Genomic DNA, 17,520 nt, shown 5'->3' on the forward strand with positions numbered 1-17,520 from the left:
TACAGCCACTTTCTTTACAGTAGTGGACCTGTGTTCAGCCTTTTTCTCAATTCCTATTCATGAGGATTCCAGATATATATTTGCCTTTACCTAGAAAAATTCTTAATGGACCTGGACTCATTTGCCCCAAGGGTACGCAGAAAGTCCCAGCCTTTTTGCACAGATTTTGAGCCAAGATACAGATAATATAACATTTAAAAACAGTAAGTTAATTAAATATGTGGATGATTTGCTCTTGGCCTCATCAAATGGCAAAACATGTCAAGAAGATAGTAAACATCTTCTTTTAGAATTACATAAAAGAGGCCACAAGATCTCAAAGGAAAAGGTTCAGTGGTGTCTCCACAAAATGAAATATTTAGGATTCATTTTAACTGCTGGTGCCTGTTATATTTCTCCCAAGCTCATTGAAAATATTCAAAACTTGAGTGATCCTACCACTAAAAAACACTTAAGAGCAATCTTAGGAGCAACAGATTTTTGTAGGCAATGGATCCCTTGCTATGAGGAAATTACTAACCCCCTTATAGCACTAACAAGAAATTCAGTCCGTGAACCACTTAAATTAGAGTCAGAACACTGGTTAGCTCTGTTAAATCTAAAATTGGCTATCCTGTCTGCCCCTGCTCTAGGTATCCCAGATTATAACAAACCATTTACTTTATATGTACATGAGCATAGAGGGATAGCTTCAAGTGTTTTAACTCAAACTTTAGGACCTTATCAGTGTACAATTGCTTATTATTCAGCCCAACTGCACCCAGTAGCTGCAGGAGCACCACCATGTCTTAGAGGCATAGATGCCACAGCTCTATTAGTAACAAAAACTTTTGATCTAGTACTGGGATGCTCCTTAACAATTATGTGCCCACATGAAGTAGAACCATTGTTGCTAAGACATTTCTGATCAGAGAATTACAAGGTATGAAATAACCTTACTAAATAATGAAAAAATTACTTTAAAATGTTGTACAACACTTAATCCTGCCACCTTGCTTCCTGATTTACCAGTCTCAGGAGAACCATTAAACAACTGTGAAACACTAGTATCCATGGTTTAAAAGCCTCAAGATAATCTCCTGGACACTCCTTTAGACAATCCAGATATAGTATTATTTGCTGATGGTTCTTCTTTTATGAGGGATAGCATATGACACAGTGGAGCTGCTGTAGTCACAGAAATTGCCACTGTGTAGTCAGCTTCACTGCCCTCAGATCTAAGTGCTCAAGGCGTAGAACTCATAGCCCTAAAACATGCATGTAAAATTGCCAAAGATAAAAAGGCAATAATTTATACAGATTCTAAATATGCATTTGGAATTTGCTATTCAGTGGGTATGTTATGGCTTCAGAGAAGATTTTTAACTTTAGCTGGAAAATCTATAGCCAATGCAAAAATTATTAATGAAGTTCTTTCTTCTCTCCAGCTACCCAAAGCCATAGCTGTAGTTCACTGCTCTGCTCATACAGGTGGCACTGACCCTGTCTCTAGGGGAAATGACCAGGCAGATACTGCTGCAAAGCTAGTGGACATAGAAAGGCCAGAATTAATTTTAACATTAACAACCACTGATGATTTAAATTTATCACCTTCCTGTAATGAAAAGGAAGTCCAAAAATGGAAGCAAAAATTTAAAGCAAAACTGATTAATGGAGTATGGGTGTCTTCTGAAGGAAAACCCCTGCTCCCTAAAAACTTTTATCTCCAAATTTGCCAATCAATTCATAAAAATAGTCATTTTGGTGCCTCGGGCATCATGGACTCTGTTAAAGAATATGTATAGCTCCTGGCGTAACTACTATAGCCTCTAAAGTGTGTGCAGCCAGCCCTACCTGCCAAGCATATAACCAACATGCCTTTCATGGCAAAGCTTATGGAGGGCGTCCTCTGGCTTACATGCCTTTTGAGCACCTGCAAATTGATTATATAACAATGCCAAAGGCTGGACAATATAAATTTTGTTTCCTCGTAGTGGATCAACTGACCAGATGGCTGGAAACATTTCCTACTTCCCAAGCTACAGAGGCATTTGTTGCCAAGGTGCTTTTAAAAGAAATCATTCCTTGTTTTTGGCCTACCTGCACGTATTGACTCAGACAGGGGAAGTCACTTTACTGATTCAATTGTATTTGAAATATATTCCTATTTGGGGATAACTCCCAAATTCCATGTACCATATCACCCCCAGAGCTCAGGCCAAATTTAAAGGATGAACAGGGAACTTAAAACTATGATTGGGGGCAGCTGGGTAGCTCAGTGGATTGAGAGTTAGGCCTAGAGATGGGAGGTCCTAGGTTCAAATCCGGCCTCAGACACTTCCCAGCTGTGTGACCCTGGGCAAGTCACTTGACCCCCATTGCCCACCCTTACCACTCTTCCACCTAGGAACCAATACACAGAAGTTAAGGGTTTAAAAATACAAATAAATAAATAAATAAATAAATAAATAAATAAATAAATAAATAGACAGATAAATAAATAAATAAATATATATATATATACATATATATATATATATAAAACTATGATTGGAAAATTATGTACCGAGACACATTTAAAATGGCTTGAAATTCTCCCTCTGGCTCTATTTTTTCTTAAAAGCAGGCCCAGAGGAGATTTACACATCTCACCATATGAGATGCTTTTTGGACACCCCCCTCTACAGCCTAAGCCTTTTTCTCCTTTATATACATCACTATTAGGAGGAGATACGTCTATTGCTTCCTATATACAGGAATTGTAGCACAAACTGCATGAACTCCATGAATCTGGAGCTGCAGTACAATCAGGACCAATAGATTTTTCACTTCATGACCTGAACCCAGGAGACAAGGTATATATAAAGAATTTCCAGCACACTGGAGCAACTCAGCCTTCCTGGGAAGGTCTGTTTCAAATATTATTAACCATTCCAAAAGCTAAAAAAATTGGAGAAAAGGGCCCTTGGATTCATTGCTCACATGTAAAGAGAGCACCTTCTATTGAAACTGATTGTATCCCATTATAAGCATTAAAGATAATAGTCCATAGAAAAGTGGACACCATTTTTGGAAACACATTGAATTCCCAAATTTTTATTTTTTACTTTTCTAATAGAATATTTTATTTTTTCCTTTTTTATTTCTTATACTTAAAATACATATAATCAATATTATTTTTTTGATTCTGCAGTAATATAAGTTTAGAATATATTTGCTATAATATTCATACCAAAAAGCCATTGACCTTAAACCTGTGTATGTCCACCCGCCTCATATGTGTTTCTTGTAGACAGCATATGGTAGGATTTTGGTTTCTAACCCACTCTATTTGTTTCCGTTTTATGGGCAAGTTCATCCCATTCACATTCAGAGTTATAATTATCAGTTGTGTATTCCCCAACATTTTGGTATCCTCTCCTAGTTCTACTTCTTCTTACACTATTTCCTTCTAAACATTGGTTTGTTTTAAACCAGTCCCCCTTGTCCCCTCCCTTGATTTACTTCCCTTTCCACCACCTCCCTTATTATTCCCCTCTTTTTATTTTTTAAGTCCTAATGAATTCCCTCTCCATTCTACTCCCCTCTCTTTTTTTTGCCTCCCCACTCCCCTGCTCCCCTTGGTTTATCCCTTCTGACTTTCTTGGTAGGGTTAGATAGAATTTTATATCCCAATGGATATAGCTATTCTTCCCTCTCAGGGTTAATTCTGCTGAGAGTAAGGTTTAAATATTACCTATTAATGCTCTCTTCTTCTCCTTCTTATAATGGTATTCATCCCCTCCCCTTCCCATGCCCTCTTTGTGTGGTATAGAATGCCCTATTTTCTTATTCATTCAAGTTTCTCTTGGTGTCATCTACTATTCACACACCCCTTCTTTACCACCCCCATATCAACTTAGACAATTTAGTACTGCAACCTCTCCCTATGAATAATTCTTCTAATTACTATAATAGTGAATACAGTTTTTGAAAATTACACACAACATTTCTCCATATATGAATACAAATAATTTGATCTTAATGAAGTCCTTAAAGAGGCAAATTTAAAAATAAGATTTTTCTTTCTTTCCCATCTGTTTCTTATTTACCTTTTCGTGTTCCTCTTGGTTTTTGTGCTTGGATATCAAACTTCCCATTTAGTCCTGGTCTTTTCTGTGCAAATAATCTTCTATCTTCTTCTATCTTGTTGAAGGCTGCCCATACTTTCCCCTGGAAGTATATAGTCAGTTTTGATGGGTAGGTGATCCTTGGTTGTAGACCCAGTTCTCTTGCCTTTCTGAATATCATATTCCAAGCCTTGCAGTCTTTTAGTGTGGAGGCTGCCAGATCCTGTGTGATCCTGATTGGTGCTCCTTGATATCTGAATTGTCTCTTTCTGGCTTCCTGTAAATTTTTCTTTTATTTGGAAGCTCTTGAATTTGGCCATTATATTCCTGAGGGTTGTCTTTTTAGGGTTTAGTGTAGAGGGTGATCTATGGATCCTTTCAATGTCTATTTTGCCCTCTTGTTGAAGAACATCAGGTCAGTTTACTTGGATAATTTCTTGTAGTATGGAGTCCAAATTTCTATTAATTTCTGTTTTTTTTTTTCAGGAAGACCAATGATTCTCAAATTGTCTCTTCTAGACCTGTTTTCTTAATCTGTCATTTCCTCAGTAAGATATTTCATGTTTCCTTCTATTTTATCAGTCTTTTTATTTTGTTTTATTTGTTCTTGCTGCCTTGAGAGATCATTGGCTTCTACTTGCCCAATTCTGGTCTTTAAAGACTGGTTTTCTGCTATAATTTTTTTATTTTCCTTTTTCGATTTGGTCTTTTCTGTTTTTCATGGTTTCCTCCAATTTGTTTATCATTTCATTTGATTTTGGTGCATCTTTCTCCAATTGGGAGTTTGTCTTTTAACCTGTTAATTTCCTTTTGAGCCATTTCCCACTTTTCTTCCAAAATCTCTTCCATCTTTCTCATGATCTCAGATTTGAACTCTTCAAGAGCTTGTGACCAATTTTCATTTTTTTGGGAAGGTTTGGATGTGATTACTTGTTTATTCTCCTCTGCTATTTGCTCTGTTGTCTGGATTTTTTCTGTGTAAAAGTTGTCGAGTGTTAAAAGATTTCTTCTGGATCTTTCTCTTTGGAGATTCTTGTGCATGGCTTGCCATTATTATTATTCTGCCTTTCAAACTGTCGAGCAGTTTTTGCCTGAGTCACAGCTCTGTGAGGTCCTCTCAGCTTTATTCTGACGCCCACCATTGGTCTATGTTCTTTAGGCTTCTAGGGTCTCAAGTGTAGCTTCTCTCAGGGTCAAGCCTCTTGGGGGTCCCCTTGCTTGCTCCTCTGCCTGAGGCTCCTTTAACAGTCTCAGGGAGCTGCTTTCACAGTTATTCACCCCTCTGGACTAGGTCCCCACCCAAGGTCCGCACCTACACTCAAGGTCTGAGCCTGCGCTCAAGGTCTGTGTTCAAAGTCTGTGTTCTTTAGCCTCTTGGGGTCTTAAGTCTTTCTGCTCTTAGGAGCAGGCCCTGGTGATCCCAGATAGCTGCCAAGAACTTAATGAATGACCCCAAACTTGCTCTAACTCTTGTGCACTTGCTTTGGCATTGTAGGTGGTGTGTGTGGGGGGAGGTTGCTCAGCTCGCATTTTAGTGAGAGCTATTTCACCTCCTCATAGCATGGAAATGCCCAGATCTCACGTACCTTCAATGCTGCATCCTGTTCTGGGTCCCTTCATTTGTCTAGATTTGGTTTTTGTGTCCTCTTGAGGAGTCCTGTATATGTGGGTTAGGAGAGGTTAAGCACGCTGCTTCTACTCTGCTGCCATCTTAACCCCCCTGAACTTCTCTTAAGGAATTTCCCTTTAATAGAGACTCTGTGACTGAAGCTTTTGCTTCATTCAACTCTGCCCCCCACCCCGGCCCTCTGGGTCTCTGGCCCTCTGACTCTTGGTTTGGGTTAATTAGATCTACCAGGATTAATTAGAGGATCGTAGTAATTTACCTACTGTGTTAGATTCTTATTTCCTTATTTATTCTACCTCTTCACAATTGTAAATAAATTCCTATAAAAGTCAATTTTGACTTGAGGTTACTTCTTAATTGGGGAAATTTCCCCTGGCAACCAAATTTTAATATATTCAACCCAAAATCCCTTTTCCCTCCTTACACACTGTAGCAGCTATAGTCACAGAATTTTCAATTCTGTGGTCAGCTTCACTTCCATCAAATCTAAGTACACAAGGTGTAGAATTAATAGCATTAAAGCAAGCCTGTATAATTTTAAGAGACAAAAAAGCAATAATATATACTGATTCAAGATATGCCTTTGGAATATGTCATGCTGTGGGTACTGTAATGCAGGATTGCTGCAAGAATCTCTTGCATTTGCAAAACCACCTGAACCAATCCTGACAGTTAAGGAAATGGAATGTTGACCCAGCCTGGCCTGGTCTCATAGCCAAAAACCATTGGAGCTAGGGCTATAAATATTCTTGGAGAACCAACTGTGGGGCTGACTTTCCTTGACCTGACCCAGACATCCTGCTATCCCCTGCATCTCCCCCCTTGGGCCCTGGGAGGAGAGAATTTAGTGGGTGGAGAATGTGGGGAATTAGTTTTATTTTAGGCAGGCAGAGACACCTCTAAACCAAGCCATTACCCTCATTTGTTAATCTACTAGACCAATCTACATCAAGGCAGTGAAATTTATCCCTGGCTGAGGGGCTGGTTCCCTCAGCCTGACCCTACCTTCTGAGACCCCCTCCCAGCTTTGGTCTTATCTTTAGCAACAGCTTCCCAGACCTTAACCCTCTTCCCTCAGCTTACACTTGCCTGCAATAAACCCCTTCCTTTTATTCAAAAAGCTTCTGGTGATTCATTTATACCATCAACTAGGACCAAGGATGAAGAGAGAAGATAGCTTTCCCTTGTTTCCTGAGGGGCTAAACCAGGCATCCATCTTGGCTCAGGAAGTGAACCAAGTTTCACTTCCTGTTGGCTTGCAGTTTCCATCAGGAGGGGAGGGGCACCTCACTCCTTACCTCAAGGAGCTTAGAGATGACAGGGAGGCTGATTAAAACATCTCAGCTCAGGCCCACTCAACACTGGTTGAACTAAATCGTCCTTTACTGAAGCTATAGTCTCCCTGCCTAAAGACTCAGCTGGCAACACCCTGCCCCCTATTATAAACCTCTCATATTAGCCTTATTATTTATTACAGTACCCTTTGGTTTCAAAGGAGATTCTTAACATCAACTGGCAAAATGATCACAAATGCAAAAATTATCACTGAAGTTCTTTCAGGTCCCCAACTACCTGAAACTCTGGCTATTGTACATTGCTCTGCTCATACAGGTGGAACAGACTTTGTTTCGAGAGGGAACCACCAGGCAGATGTTGCTGCAAAACTCGCTGATATAGAAAGCCCTGAATTGATTTTAAATCTGATAATTATAAATGAAGCAGATTTGTCCCTTGCGTATAATGACAAAGACTTAAAAAATGGAAGCAAAACTTTAAGGCTAAACAAGTTAATGGTGTATGGGTGGCATCAGAAGGTAAACTAATACTTCTGAGAACATTTTATCAACAAATTTGCCAATCCGTTCATAAAAATGATCATTTTGGAACACAAGGCATTGTAGATTTGGTAAAGTATGGATAGCCTCTGGCATAACCAACATCACTTCTAAAGTATGTGCAGCTTGTGCAACTTGCCAAGCATATAACCAACATATATTTTGTGGAAAAGTGCTTGGGGGACATCCTTTAGCCTACACACTGTTTAAAAATCTCCAAATTGAATTCATAACAATGCCAAAAGTGAGATATTACAAAATTTGTTTAGTGATAGTAGACCAGCTAACCATATGACTGGAAGCATTTCCAAAAGCAAGAGCACAGCAGTGTTTGTAGCCAAAATATTATTAAAAGAAATTATACCTCGATTTGATTTACTAGCAAGAATTTATTCAGACAGGGGAATGCATTTTATAGATTTGGTTTTAACACAAATATATTCCTGCCTAGGTATAACACCAAAACTTCATGTACTATACCACCCACAGAACTGTTAGAATGAACAGAGAATTAAAGACAATTATAGGAAAATTATGTACTGAGACTCATTAACAATGACCTGATGCTCTACGTTTACCATTATTCTACTTGCAAAGTATGCCAAGGGGAGATCTACACATCTCACCATTTAAGATGCTGTTTGGTCATCCACCTATTCATGCAAAACCATTTAACCCTGTGTATGCATCATCATTTTTAGGAGGAGATACAACTATTGCCACATATATAAGAGATCTGCAAATCAAGATAAAAGGACTTCATGAATCAGGAGATATTGTGTAAGCTGGACTTATAGACTTTTCATTCCAGGATTTACATTCTGGAGATACAATATATATATAGAGAGAACTTTCAGCTCACTGGAGGAACTCAGCCAGCCCGGGAAGGTACATTCCAAGTACTTTTAGCAACTCCTACAATAAACAAGAAAGGAGAAAAGACATTGTGGATTCATTGTTCTCACGTGAAAAGAGTACCTGTTGTTGAAAATGATAATCAAGAATAAGACTAAAGATACAACTGGACACTGTTTTTAATGACATTGAACTCATTGAGAAGAAGACTACAAAGACAACTGGACACTATTTTCAAGAACATTTCAATGATCTCCTGAAATTATATTTTGCTGTTCAATAAAAAGTTTGACTTTTTTGGTAAAGGTTTAAAATAGAATGAGTAATACTCAGTAGGTAAGTGTATAATTTATGTTATGCTATAGCATTTAGGATTGATATTTAAAAATAATTATTAATACTTTTATAGTATTATAATAACTATTTATATATGACTAGATATATTTATGGGATTATAATAGCTAATTGATACATAAATGGTAAAGTGTTTCAAAGAGTTTTAAGGGTTGATCAATACCCACTTCAAGGGGGATATACCCACCTGAGAGTGGACATTATATATTATAGGTATATAATGTGTATATAAGGTTCTTATATATTTTTTTGTGTGCATAGTACCTATAAGGTGAAACCGGATTAATATCTTTACATTCTTATTTCTGTAGAGTATAATAAGAATAGATTTTTATTTTGGTATAGTAAGAATTGTGTGATTCTGTAACTCTGTAATTTGCAATTGTATATAATTTGAGACTTGCGTGATGCAAGATTTGTTTTGCTTTCTTTATTTCTCTCTGTTTCTAATACAGATTATAAGATAGTTTCGTTTGAAAGATCAATTGGGGAGATTGCTCCCCCAACTGATTGTGGGGGGGGGGATATGTTAAAAGGAGTTGTCTTAGTCTCTTCCTCTGTCTCTTTAAGAGGCAGAGGAACAGAAATATTGCTCAGTAAGAGTCTCTTAACTGACAGCCTCTGTGAAAGGTTCTGTTACCTAGGAGACAAAAGAGATATTTACTAATGGTTTTAGTTAGAAAGGGGAACGTTTCTCTGGGGGGGGGGGAGGAGGTTCCTGGGGAGAGGAGCAGCAGTTTCTAGCTCTCTCTTTAAGACTGGCAGTTTTCGGCTGAACAAATTGTGGTATATGCGGGTGATGGAATACTATTGTGCTAAAAGGAATAATAAACTGGAGGAATTCCATGCAAATTGGAGAGACCTCCAGGAAGTGATGCAGAGTGAAAGGAGCAGAGCCAGAAGAACACTGTACACAGAGACTGATATACTGTGGTAAAATCGAATGCAATGGACTTCTGTACCAGCAGCAATGCAATGACACAAGACAGCTATGAGGGATTTATGGTAAAGATGCTACCCACATTCAGAGGAAGAACCGCAGGAGAGGAAACATAGAAGATAATCAATTGCTTGAATGCATGAGTTGAGGTGGACATGATTGGGGATGTAGACTCGAAACGACCACACAAATGCAACTAACAACAATGGGGAAATAGGCCCTGAACAAGGACACAAATTACAACCAGTGGAAATGTGCGTCGGCCATGGGTGGGGGGAATGTGGGGGGTGAAGGGGAAAGTAGGGGTATGAAGCATGTAAACAGGTTAAAAATGAATATTAATAAATGTTAAAAATGGAAAAAAAGACTGGCAGTTTTCTAACTGACAGCTGAGGATAGAGAAAACGTATTTAAGGTCTTAACAGTCTTATTGATTATTGATCAGCTTAGGTAGGTAGTGAGATAGTGGGTAAATACATAGATTGTCAGAGTAAGCCAGTCTTGGCTTGGCAGAAGATTCTGCCTTTGAGGGCAGATAGATTTAGGGTTTCTAAGAAAATTTTAGTTAGGATTGGGATCTTAGGTATATTTATATGATATTAGGAGATTACTCTCATTTTCCAACTTTCTATTTCCTATCTGAACTTTCCTAAAAATAAACTGTTTTGTGTTTACCAAACTGCTTTCCTGACCTTTGTTCAAACTCCTATGAAAAATGTTAACTCTTTACAGCCTACAATCATGTGTTTATAAGCCTTCCTTCCAGTGTGAAGATTCGGATGTCTAGGAACTTCCCACTTCCAGCAAAAGGCATGTCCCTGGAAGCACATTCCTAAGGAATCCTCTGATGATGTCTGTAAAAGATAATCTCTGACTGAAGGACTTCCCACACTGAGTCCATAGTCAGCTTGTCCTCAGAATTACTAATAAAGCTTTGTACTCCATTTCAATGCTTTTTCTCACTCATTACTTTGATAAGATTTTTATCTAGTATGAATTCCCTCATGGGAAATAAGGGATGACTGTTTTTTGGAGATATTACCACATTGTTTACATTAATAAAGTTTCTCTCCAGTGTGGATTCTCTGCTGAACAACAAGAGATGAGCAATCCCTAAAAGGTTTACCATAGTCATGTCATTCATAGGGTTTCTCTCAAGTGTGGATGCTCTGATGCTTAGCAAGATTACTGCTTTGTGTGAAACTCTTACCACACTGTTTACATTCATAAGGTTTCTCTCCACTGTGGATTCTCTTATGTTTAAGGAGATCAGAATTGCATCTGAAAGTCTTTCCACATTGATTACATACAAAAGGTTTCTCTCCTGTGTGGATTTTCTTATGTTCAGCAAGACTGAAGTAATGCCTGAAAGTCTTTCCACATTGATTACATTCATAAGGTTTCTCTCCAGTGTGAGTTCTCTGATGAACAACAAGATTTCCCTTCAGTCTGAAAGTCTTTCCACATTGATTACACTCATAAGGTTTCTCTCCAGTGTGGATTCTCTTATGTTGAGCAAGGTCAGAATTGCGTCTGAAAGTCTTTCCACATTTATTACATGCAAAAGGTTTCACTCCAGTGTGGATTCTGTTATGTTGAACAAGTATGGATGACTTTCTGAAAGCCTTTCCACATTGATTACATTCATAAGATTTTTCTCCAGTGTGGATTCTCTGATGATCAGCAAGAGTGCTACTCTGTCTGAAACTCTGTCCACACTGATTACACTTATAAGGTTTTTCTCCTGTGTGGATTCTCTGATGTGCAGTAAGACTAGAGTTTATCCTAAAACTCCTTCCACATTGATGACATTCATAAGGCTTCTCTCCAGTGTGCATTCTCCGATGTGCAGCAAGATTGCCCCTCTGTCTGAAAGTCTTTCCACATTGTTTACATTCATAAGGTCTCTCTCCAGTGTGGATTCTCTGATGTGAAGCAAGGCCAGGCTTACATTTGAAACGTTTTCCACACTGACTACAACTATAAGGTTTCTCACTAGTGTGGATTCTCTGATGTGAAGCAAGGCCAGGCTTACATTTGAAACTCTTTCCACACTGACTACAATTATAAGGTTTCTCACTAGTGTGGATTCTCTGATGGTTAAGGAGAACAGAACCGATTCTGAAAGTCTTTCCACATTGATTACAAGCATAAGGTTTCTCTCCAGTGTGGATTCTGTTATGTTGAACAAGTATGGATGACTTTCTGAAAGCCTTTCCACATTGATTACATTCATAAGGTTTTTCTCCAGTGTGGATTCTCTGATGTGCAGTAAGATAGGAGTTCAGCCTAAAACTCCTTCCACATTGATGACATTCATAAGGCTTCTCTCCAGTGTGCATTCTCCAATGTGCAGCAAGATTGCTCGTCTGTCTGAAAGTCTTTCCACATTGTTTACATTCATAAGGTTTCTCTCCAGAGTGGATTCTTAGATGTACAACAAGATGGGATTTCTTTGTGAAAGTCTTTCCACATTGTTTACATCCATGAGGTTGCTCTATAGTATGACTTCTTTCACATACATTAAGGGATGAGTTTTCACAGAAAGTTTTAATACATTCAGGATATTCATTAGATGTCTCTCTAGTATGAATATTCTGATGGGAAATAAGTAATGACTGTCTCCTGAAGGCTTGCCCACATTGCATACATTTATGCCTCTTTGTGCTGGTATGAAATTTTTGATGGTGATGAAGCAATAACTGTTTCTTAAAGGTTTTACTACAGTCATTACATTCAAAATGTTTCTTTCCATTTTGAATTTTATGATGGTGAGTGAGTTCTGAATTATAACTGAAGGCCTCCTCAATGGAATTATGTCTATAAAGCATTTCTCGAGCATGACTTTTCTGATGTCTAATTAGTTCTGATTTTAAGTTGAAAGTCATCTCACAGTTACTACACTCATAGGTTTGTAATACTGGAGGCTTCTTATGAGACTCAACAAACTCCACTTGTTCAGTAAAGCATTCCCTATATTTACCATCCTGAGAAGAGTCATGGCCTGACCTCCTTTTCTTATGCTGACTTAAGATGGAATATTGCCTGATATTCTTTCCATTTTTATGAAATTCATGGTGAAACTTTTGTGTTTTTTCTATCTTGAAATCAGAGTCACAGATTTCTCTCAGAGTGAAGTCACAGTGATCATCATTCATGAAACTTTGCTGTTGTGACTCTTCCCTGAACTTTGCATTAGTCTCTCTCATTTCAAGCCTCCTTTCTCCATCTGAAAGAAACAAAGGCATACATGAGGACAGATACACATATACCCAGAGAGGTAAGCTTCTCTCCACTGACAGAACATAAACTTATTCATCATTTACTTCCCCGGCAAAGAGACTTCAAAATCAAATGGACAGAATCAATCATTTGAAAGTTCTAATAACTCATATCCCCCAGGTCGATTTAATTTATAGAAAGCTCCAGGTACAGCAATGCTGGAGCTTCATACACAACTGCAACAGCAAGCAGGACCAGAATTCTTATTACATTCCCACTTTGAGTCATGAGCTCAGAATGCCAGAATAAGATGAGCAACATCCCAGCAGCTGAAACCAAAATGCAAACCCTTTTTTGGTTGTTTTTTGGGGGAGTTTTGTCTGTCCAAGAACCACTGAGATGTTCTTTATTTTTCAAATTTGTAAAAAATTATTTAATTAATTAATTTAGAATATTTTTCCATGGTTACAAGATTCACATTCTTTCCCTTCCTTTCTTGTACCCCCTCCCATAGCCGACACAAAATTCTGTTGCGTTTTACATGTGTCATTGATCAAGACCTATTTCCATATTATTGATATTTACACTAGGGTGATCATTTAGAATTCATATCCCCAATCATATTCCCATCAACCCATATGATCAAGCACTTGTTTTTCTTCTGTGTTTCTGCTCCTACAGTTCTTCTTCTGAATGCAGATAGTGTTCTTTCACGTAAGTCCCTCAGAATTGTCCTGTATCATTGCATTGCTGCTAGCAGAGAACTCCATTAAATTTGATTGTGCCACAGTGTATCTGTCTCTGTGTACAATGTTCTCATGGTCTACTCTTTCACTTTGTATCAATTCCTGGAAGTCGTTTCAGTTCACATGGAATTCCTCCAGTTCATTATTCCCTTTAGCAAAATAGTATTCCATCACCAACAGATACAATTTGTTTAGCCATTCCCCAATCGAAGGGCATCCCCTCATTTTCCAATTTTTTGCCACCACAAAGAGCACAGTTATAAATTCAAACCCTTTTGCTCTCTTCACACTAGATCCTCTTTCTAATGAACTTTCTTTTTATTTTTAAAAGAAAAATGATTTATTATTTCATGTGCACTTGCTTATATTTTGTTTTCTCTCCCACCTTTACCTTCTGTCTTAATATCAATCCAAAGACTGAACAACAAGGGCTGGCAATCAGGGTTAAGTGACTTGTCACACAACTATGAATTTTCTGGGTTCAGGCTTGAACCCAGGTCCTCTTGACTCCAGATTTGGCAATCTATCCACTCTGCTATCTAGTTTTCCCTCACATGTTCATATGTATGTGCATGTATAGATCATTATGTAAGAGCAACCATCTCAGCTATGCAGACAAATCAACTCTGGGGGCAGAAAGTGAGGAAGAACAAGAAGTCTCTTGAAGAGGGAGAAGGAGGAGAGTGCAAAATCTGGCTTGAAGTTTAACATGAAAATAAAAACTAAGACCTTGGAACTGGTCTCATCAATTCCTGGTAAATAAAAGGAAAGGAATGGAAGAAGAGTTTGGTTTTGTCCTCTTGTGCCAAAGATCACTGCAGACGGTGAGTGCAGTTATTAAAATCCCTCCTCATTGGGGGGAAAGCTATGATAAATATGTATAGCCTACTAAAAAGCAAAGACATCACTTTGCTGACAAAGATCCAGGTAGCCAAAGCAAGAGTTTTTCCAGCAGTGATGTATGGCTTGGAAAGTTGGACTGTAACAGGAATGCTGAGCATCACAGAATGGACACTTTCAAACTGTGATGCTAGAGAAGATTTTTGAGAGTCCCTTGGATAGCAAGAAAATCAAATCAGTCAATACTTGGATAAATGAATTCAAAGAATTTCCTGGAAGGTAAAATACTAAAGTGGTAGCTTAAGTGTTTTGGCCATTTAATGAGAAAGTAAGACTCATTGGAAAAGACCGTGATATTGGGAAAGAATATAGGAAAAGGGGATGAGGGGAGCTGGAGAGGATGAGATGGATAGTGTCATGGAAACAATGAACAGGAACTTGGACAGGCTTCAAGAGATAGTGGAGAAAAGAAGAAACTGGCATGGCCCATGGAGTCATGAAGAATTGGACAAGACCAAACAAGTGAGACTGACAACAATTATTTTGAGTTCCAACATTTTCGAAATACAAATGTACCCAGGCCTGCCCATCTCCCAGTCTGGCTCTTTCCACTGAGCCACCTGGCTGCCCCTTCACTTCACTTAGAATCCTTTCTTCATGTGCTAATGTTGTTTACATTTTTTATTAGCTTGTGGTCCTTCCAGTTTCTCTTTATTGATCCATTTCCATGAATCATTAGAGTAATTCTTTATCAATGCCATATCGTAAGCTCAGAAATACTTCTGGTCTTAGGTAATAATTTTGAAGCTTATATCAAGCTTTCCTCCTATTGGATTCAGATCCATAGATGTGTTATTTGTGCCTTTCTGCCAGACATTGATATTCATTTCATTGCCTATCATGACTGTAAGCATAGCTTAATTTCCCTGTGGATACTTTTTATCATATTTTTTTCTTTTCTTGTGGCTAAGACCCCATCATGACTGCCAGCTTTGTATTTTGTATTCAGCTGAGCTATTCCATATTCTCTTCTGACTGAACCCCTTTTTAGGAAAGTCATAACCTATTTTAAAAATGTTTATCTTTAAATGCTTCTGCTCTCTAATTTAAAGAACCTAAAATCCTGATGATAAAAGCAATTAAAAAAATCTGTTTCCTATGCCCAAAAATATGCCATCACGTAGAGCTTGAGTCTCTCCTTCTTTCAGGAGATGGACAGCCTGCTTCACTCTGAGTCCTATTGCAGCCCTTTGTGTTTGATTAACCCTTTGGAGGTTCCCAATAATGGCAGAAGAGCTTGCAGCTAAAAATTCTTTAACAGAATTTTGGGCAGAGGATAACAGCCCAACTTTGTTATGAATATCTTTAAATTCAGATAAAATAAGTACAAAGAGATACTTTCCCCTGGAACAAGCAGCACACACATGGTGCAAGCACACCCGTGTTCTTTCTGCAGTGATTCCAGGCTGGTCTACGAGGCTTCCCAAGGCCATGCATTGCTCTGGTCAAGCTGTGACCACTTTTGACTCAGGACAACACGGTCCTGCAGCTTCTCAACCCAACATCCTATTGTTTCCCAATTGCCAGATGGCTCATTCTCTTCAACATAGAAATAAGAACACATAAGTAGAGAGAATGGCTGCTTAAGGAGAGCAGAGTTCTGGAGAAAAGAGTAAATAGGGGGCAGCTGGGGAGCTCAGTGGATTGAAAGCCAGACTTAGAGATGGGAGATCCTGGGTTCCAATCTGGCCTCAGATACTTCCTAGCTGGGTTACCCTTGGCAAGTCACTTAAACCCACATTGCCTAGCCCTTACCACTTTTCTGCCTTAGAACCAATACGGAGTATTGATTCTAAGAATGAAGATAAGGGTTTTTAAAAAAAAAAAGTGAAAATAACAACAACAATGAAGATGATGATAATGATTATAATGATAATGACAGGTCATAATTATACAATGTTTTATACAATCCCAAACTTGATCAATATTATCTCAATTTCTCCTCCTGGGAATCCTAGGAAATAAAGGCCAACCAATTCCCAATCGATTTGTAGTCACCTCATGTCATAACAGAATTCATAAAACTGATTTCATGTCGCTCACCCAGACAGGAGTTTCTTAAGCTTTCTCCCTCCAGCATCCATGGATCTTCCCCTTGGTCAAAATGGGAAATCCAGTCTTTTCTGGGTACTGGAAGACCTGGGCATGTGGAATAAGGAAGGGATGAGGACAGAAAGACACTTGTCATTTCTTCTCTTTAGGGAAGGGGGACAGGCAAGATCAGGACATCTCAAGGATCATTTCCATGGTGTTGATCTTTGGGAGGTTTGGTGGAGGATGGGAAGGAGATAACTGGGAAGCCAATTTGGGATCATAAAATTCTCTTTTCTCCATTGCCTTCATAGAAGGATGGGTTGACTACATAAATTCTATTATCTAGAAAATAAGAAACAACACATAGTGTAGTGGTGTGTGGCTTCAACTTGGATTCTAAAAGTCCTGAGTTCAAATCCATTCTCAAATACCTACTGGCTAACTGTCTTGGGCAACTCATTTATCTTCTGTTTGCCTCTATTTCCTCTATTGTAAAATGAGGATGAGTCTCATCTAACTCACAGGGTTGTTGTGAGAATTAAATTAGATAATATTTTTAAAGGAAGCTTTTAGCACTATGTCTCACATATACCATATAGGCATACAGATATGCTTATTTCTTTTCTTTCCCTACTGGAATTTGTGGGATGTATGAAGAAAGAACAGAAACATACTCGCTATACTCACCTTCTAAGAATAAGACTAGGAGCAGTGAGCTACAATTTAATGTGAATCATCAAAAAAGAACACTTCAAAGACTACAAGAACCCAAAGAGGAAGGAGCTATTTTGGGTGGTAGGGGGTTCCCTTCACTGTCCATTTAAAAAAAAAACACCATGAGGTTTCAGAAATTTGGCAGACAAAATTCATACTCAGTCAAAGTCAGACTAGCTGGAACCCCTGAGATCACTTTTTCAGT

General features: G+C 38.4%; 1 protein-coding gene across 1 annotated transcript; it reads right to left on the bottom strand.

The window, feature by feature from the left end:
- Nucleotides 1–9,366: 9,366 nt before the first annotated feature.
- On the bottom strand, nucleotides 9,367–16,651 carry LOC123239424 (zinc finger protein 665-like). Its single transcript, XM_044666694.1, has 3 exons — nucleotides 16,611–16,651; nucleotides 11,010–12,126; nucleotides 9,367–9,399 (listed from the first exon to the last, which is right to left on the bottom strand). The coding sequence occupies exons 1-3, from the start codon at nucleotides 16,649–16,651 to the stop codon at nucleotides 9,367–9,369; spliced, it is 1,191 nt and encodes a 396-aa protein (XP_044522629.1).
- Between the last annotated feature and the right edge of the window lie 869 nt (nucleotides 16,652–17,520).

The sequence above is a fragment of the Gracilinanus agilis genome, chromosome 3, assembly GCF_016433145.1.
Source record: "Gracilinanus agilis isolate LMUSP501 chromosome 3, AgileGrace, whole genome shotgun sequence".
NCBI lineage: Eukaryota > Metazoa > Chordata > Mammalia > Didelphimorphia > Didelphidae > Gracilinanus > Gracilinanus agilis.

Excerpts from the sequence above, each read along its gene's own strand:
- LOC123239424 (XM_044666694.1), bottom strand. The coding sequence starts at position 16,651 with ATGGATGCTGGAGGGAGAAAGCTTAAGAAACTCCTGTCTGG. Across the intron at positions 12,127-16,610 it reads CTTAAGAAACTCCTGTCTGG|AATCCACTCTGGAGAGAAAC; the intron begins GTGAGCGACATG and ends TGTACATCTAAG. Across the intron at positions 9,400-11,009 it reads ACACAGGAGAGAAACCTTTT|GTAACAGAACCTTTCACAGA; the intron begins GTATGTAATCAA and ends TTTGTCTCCTAG.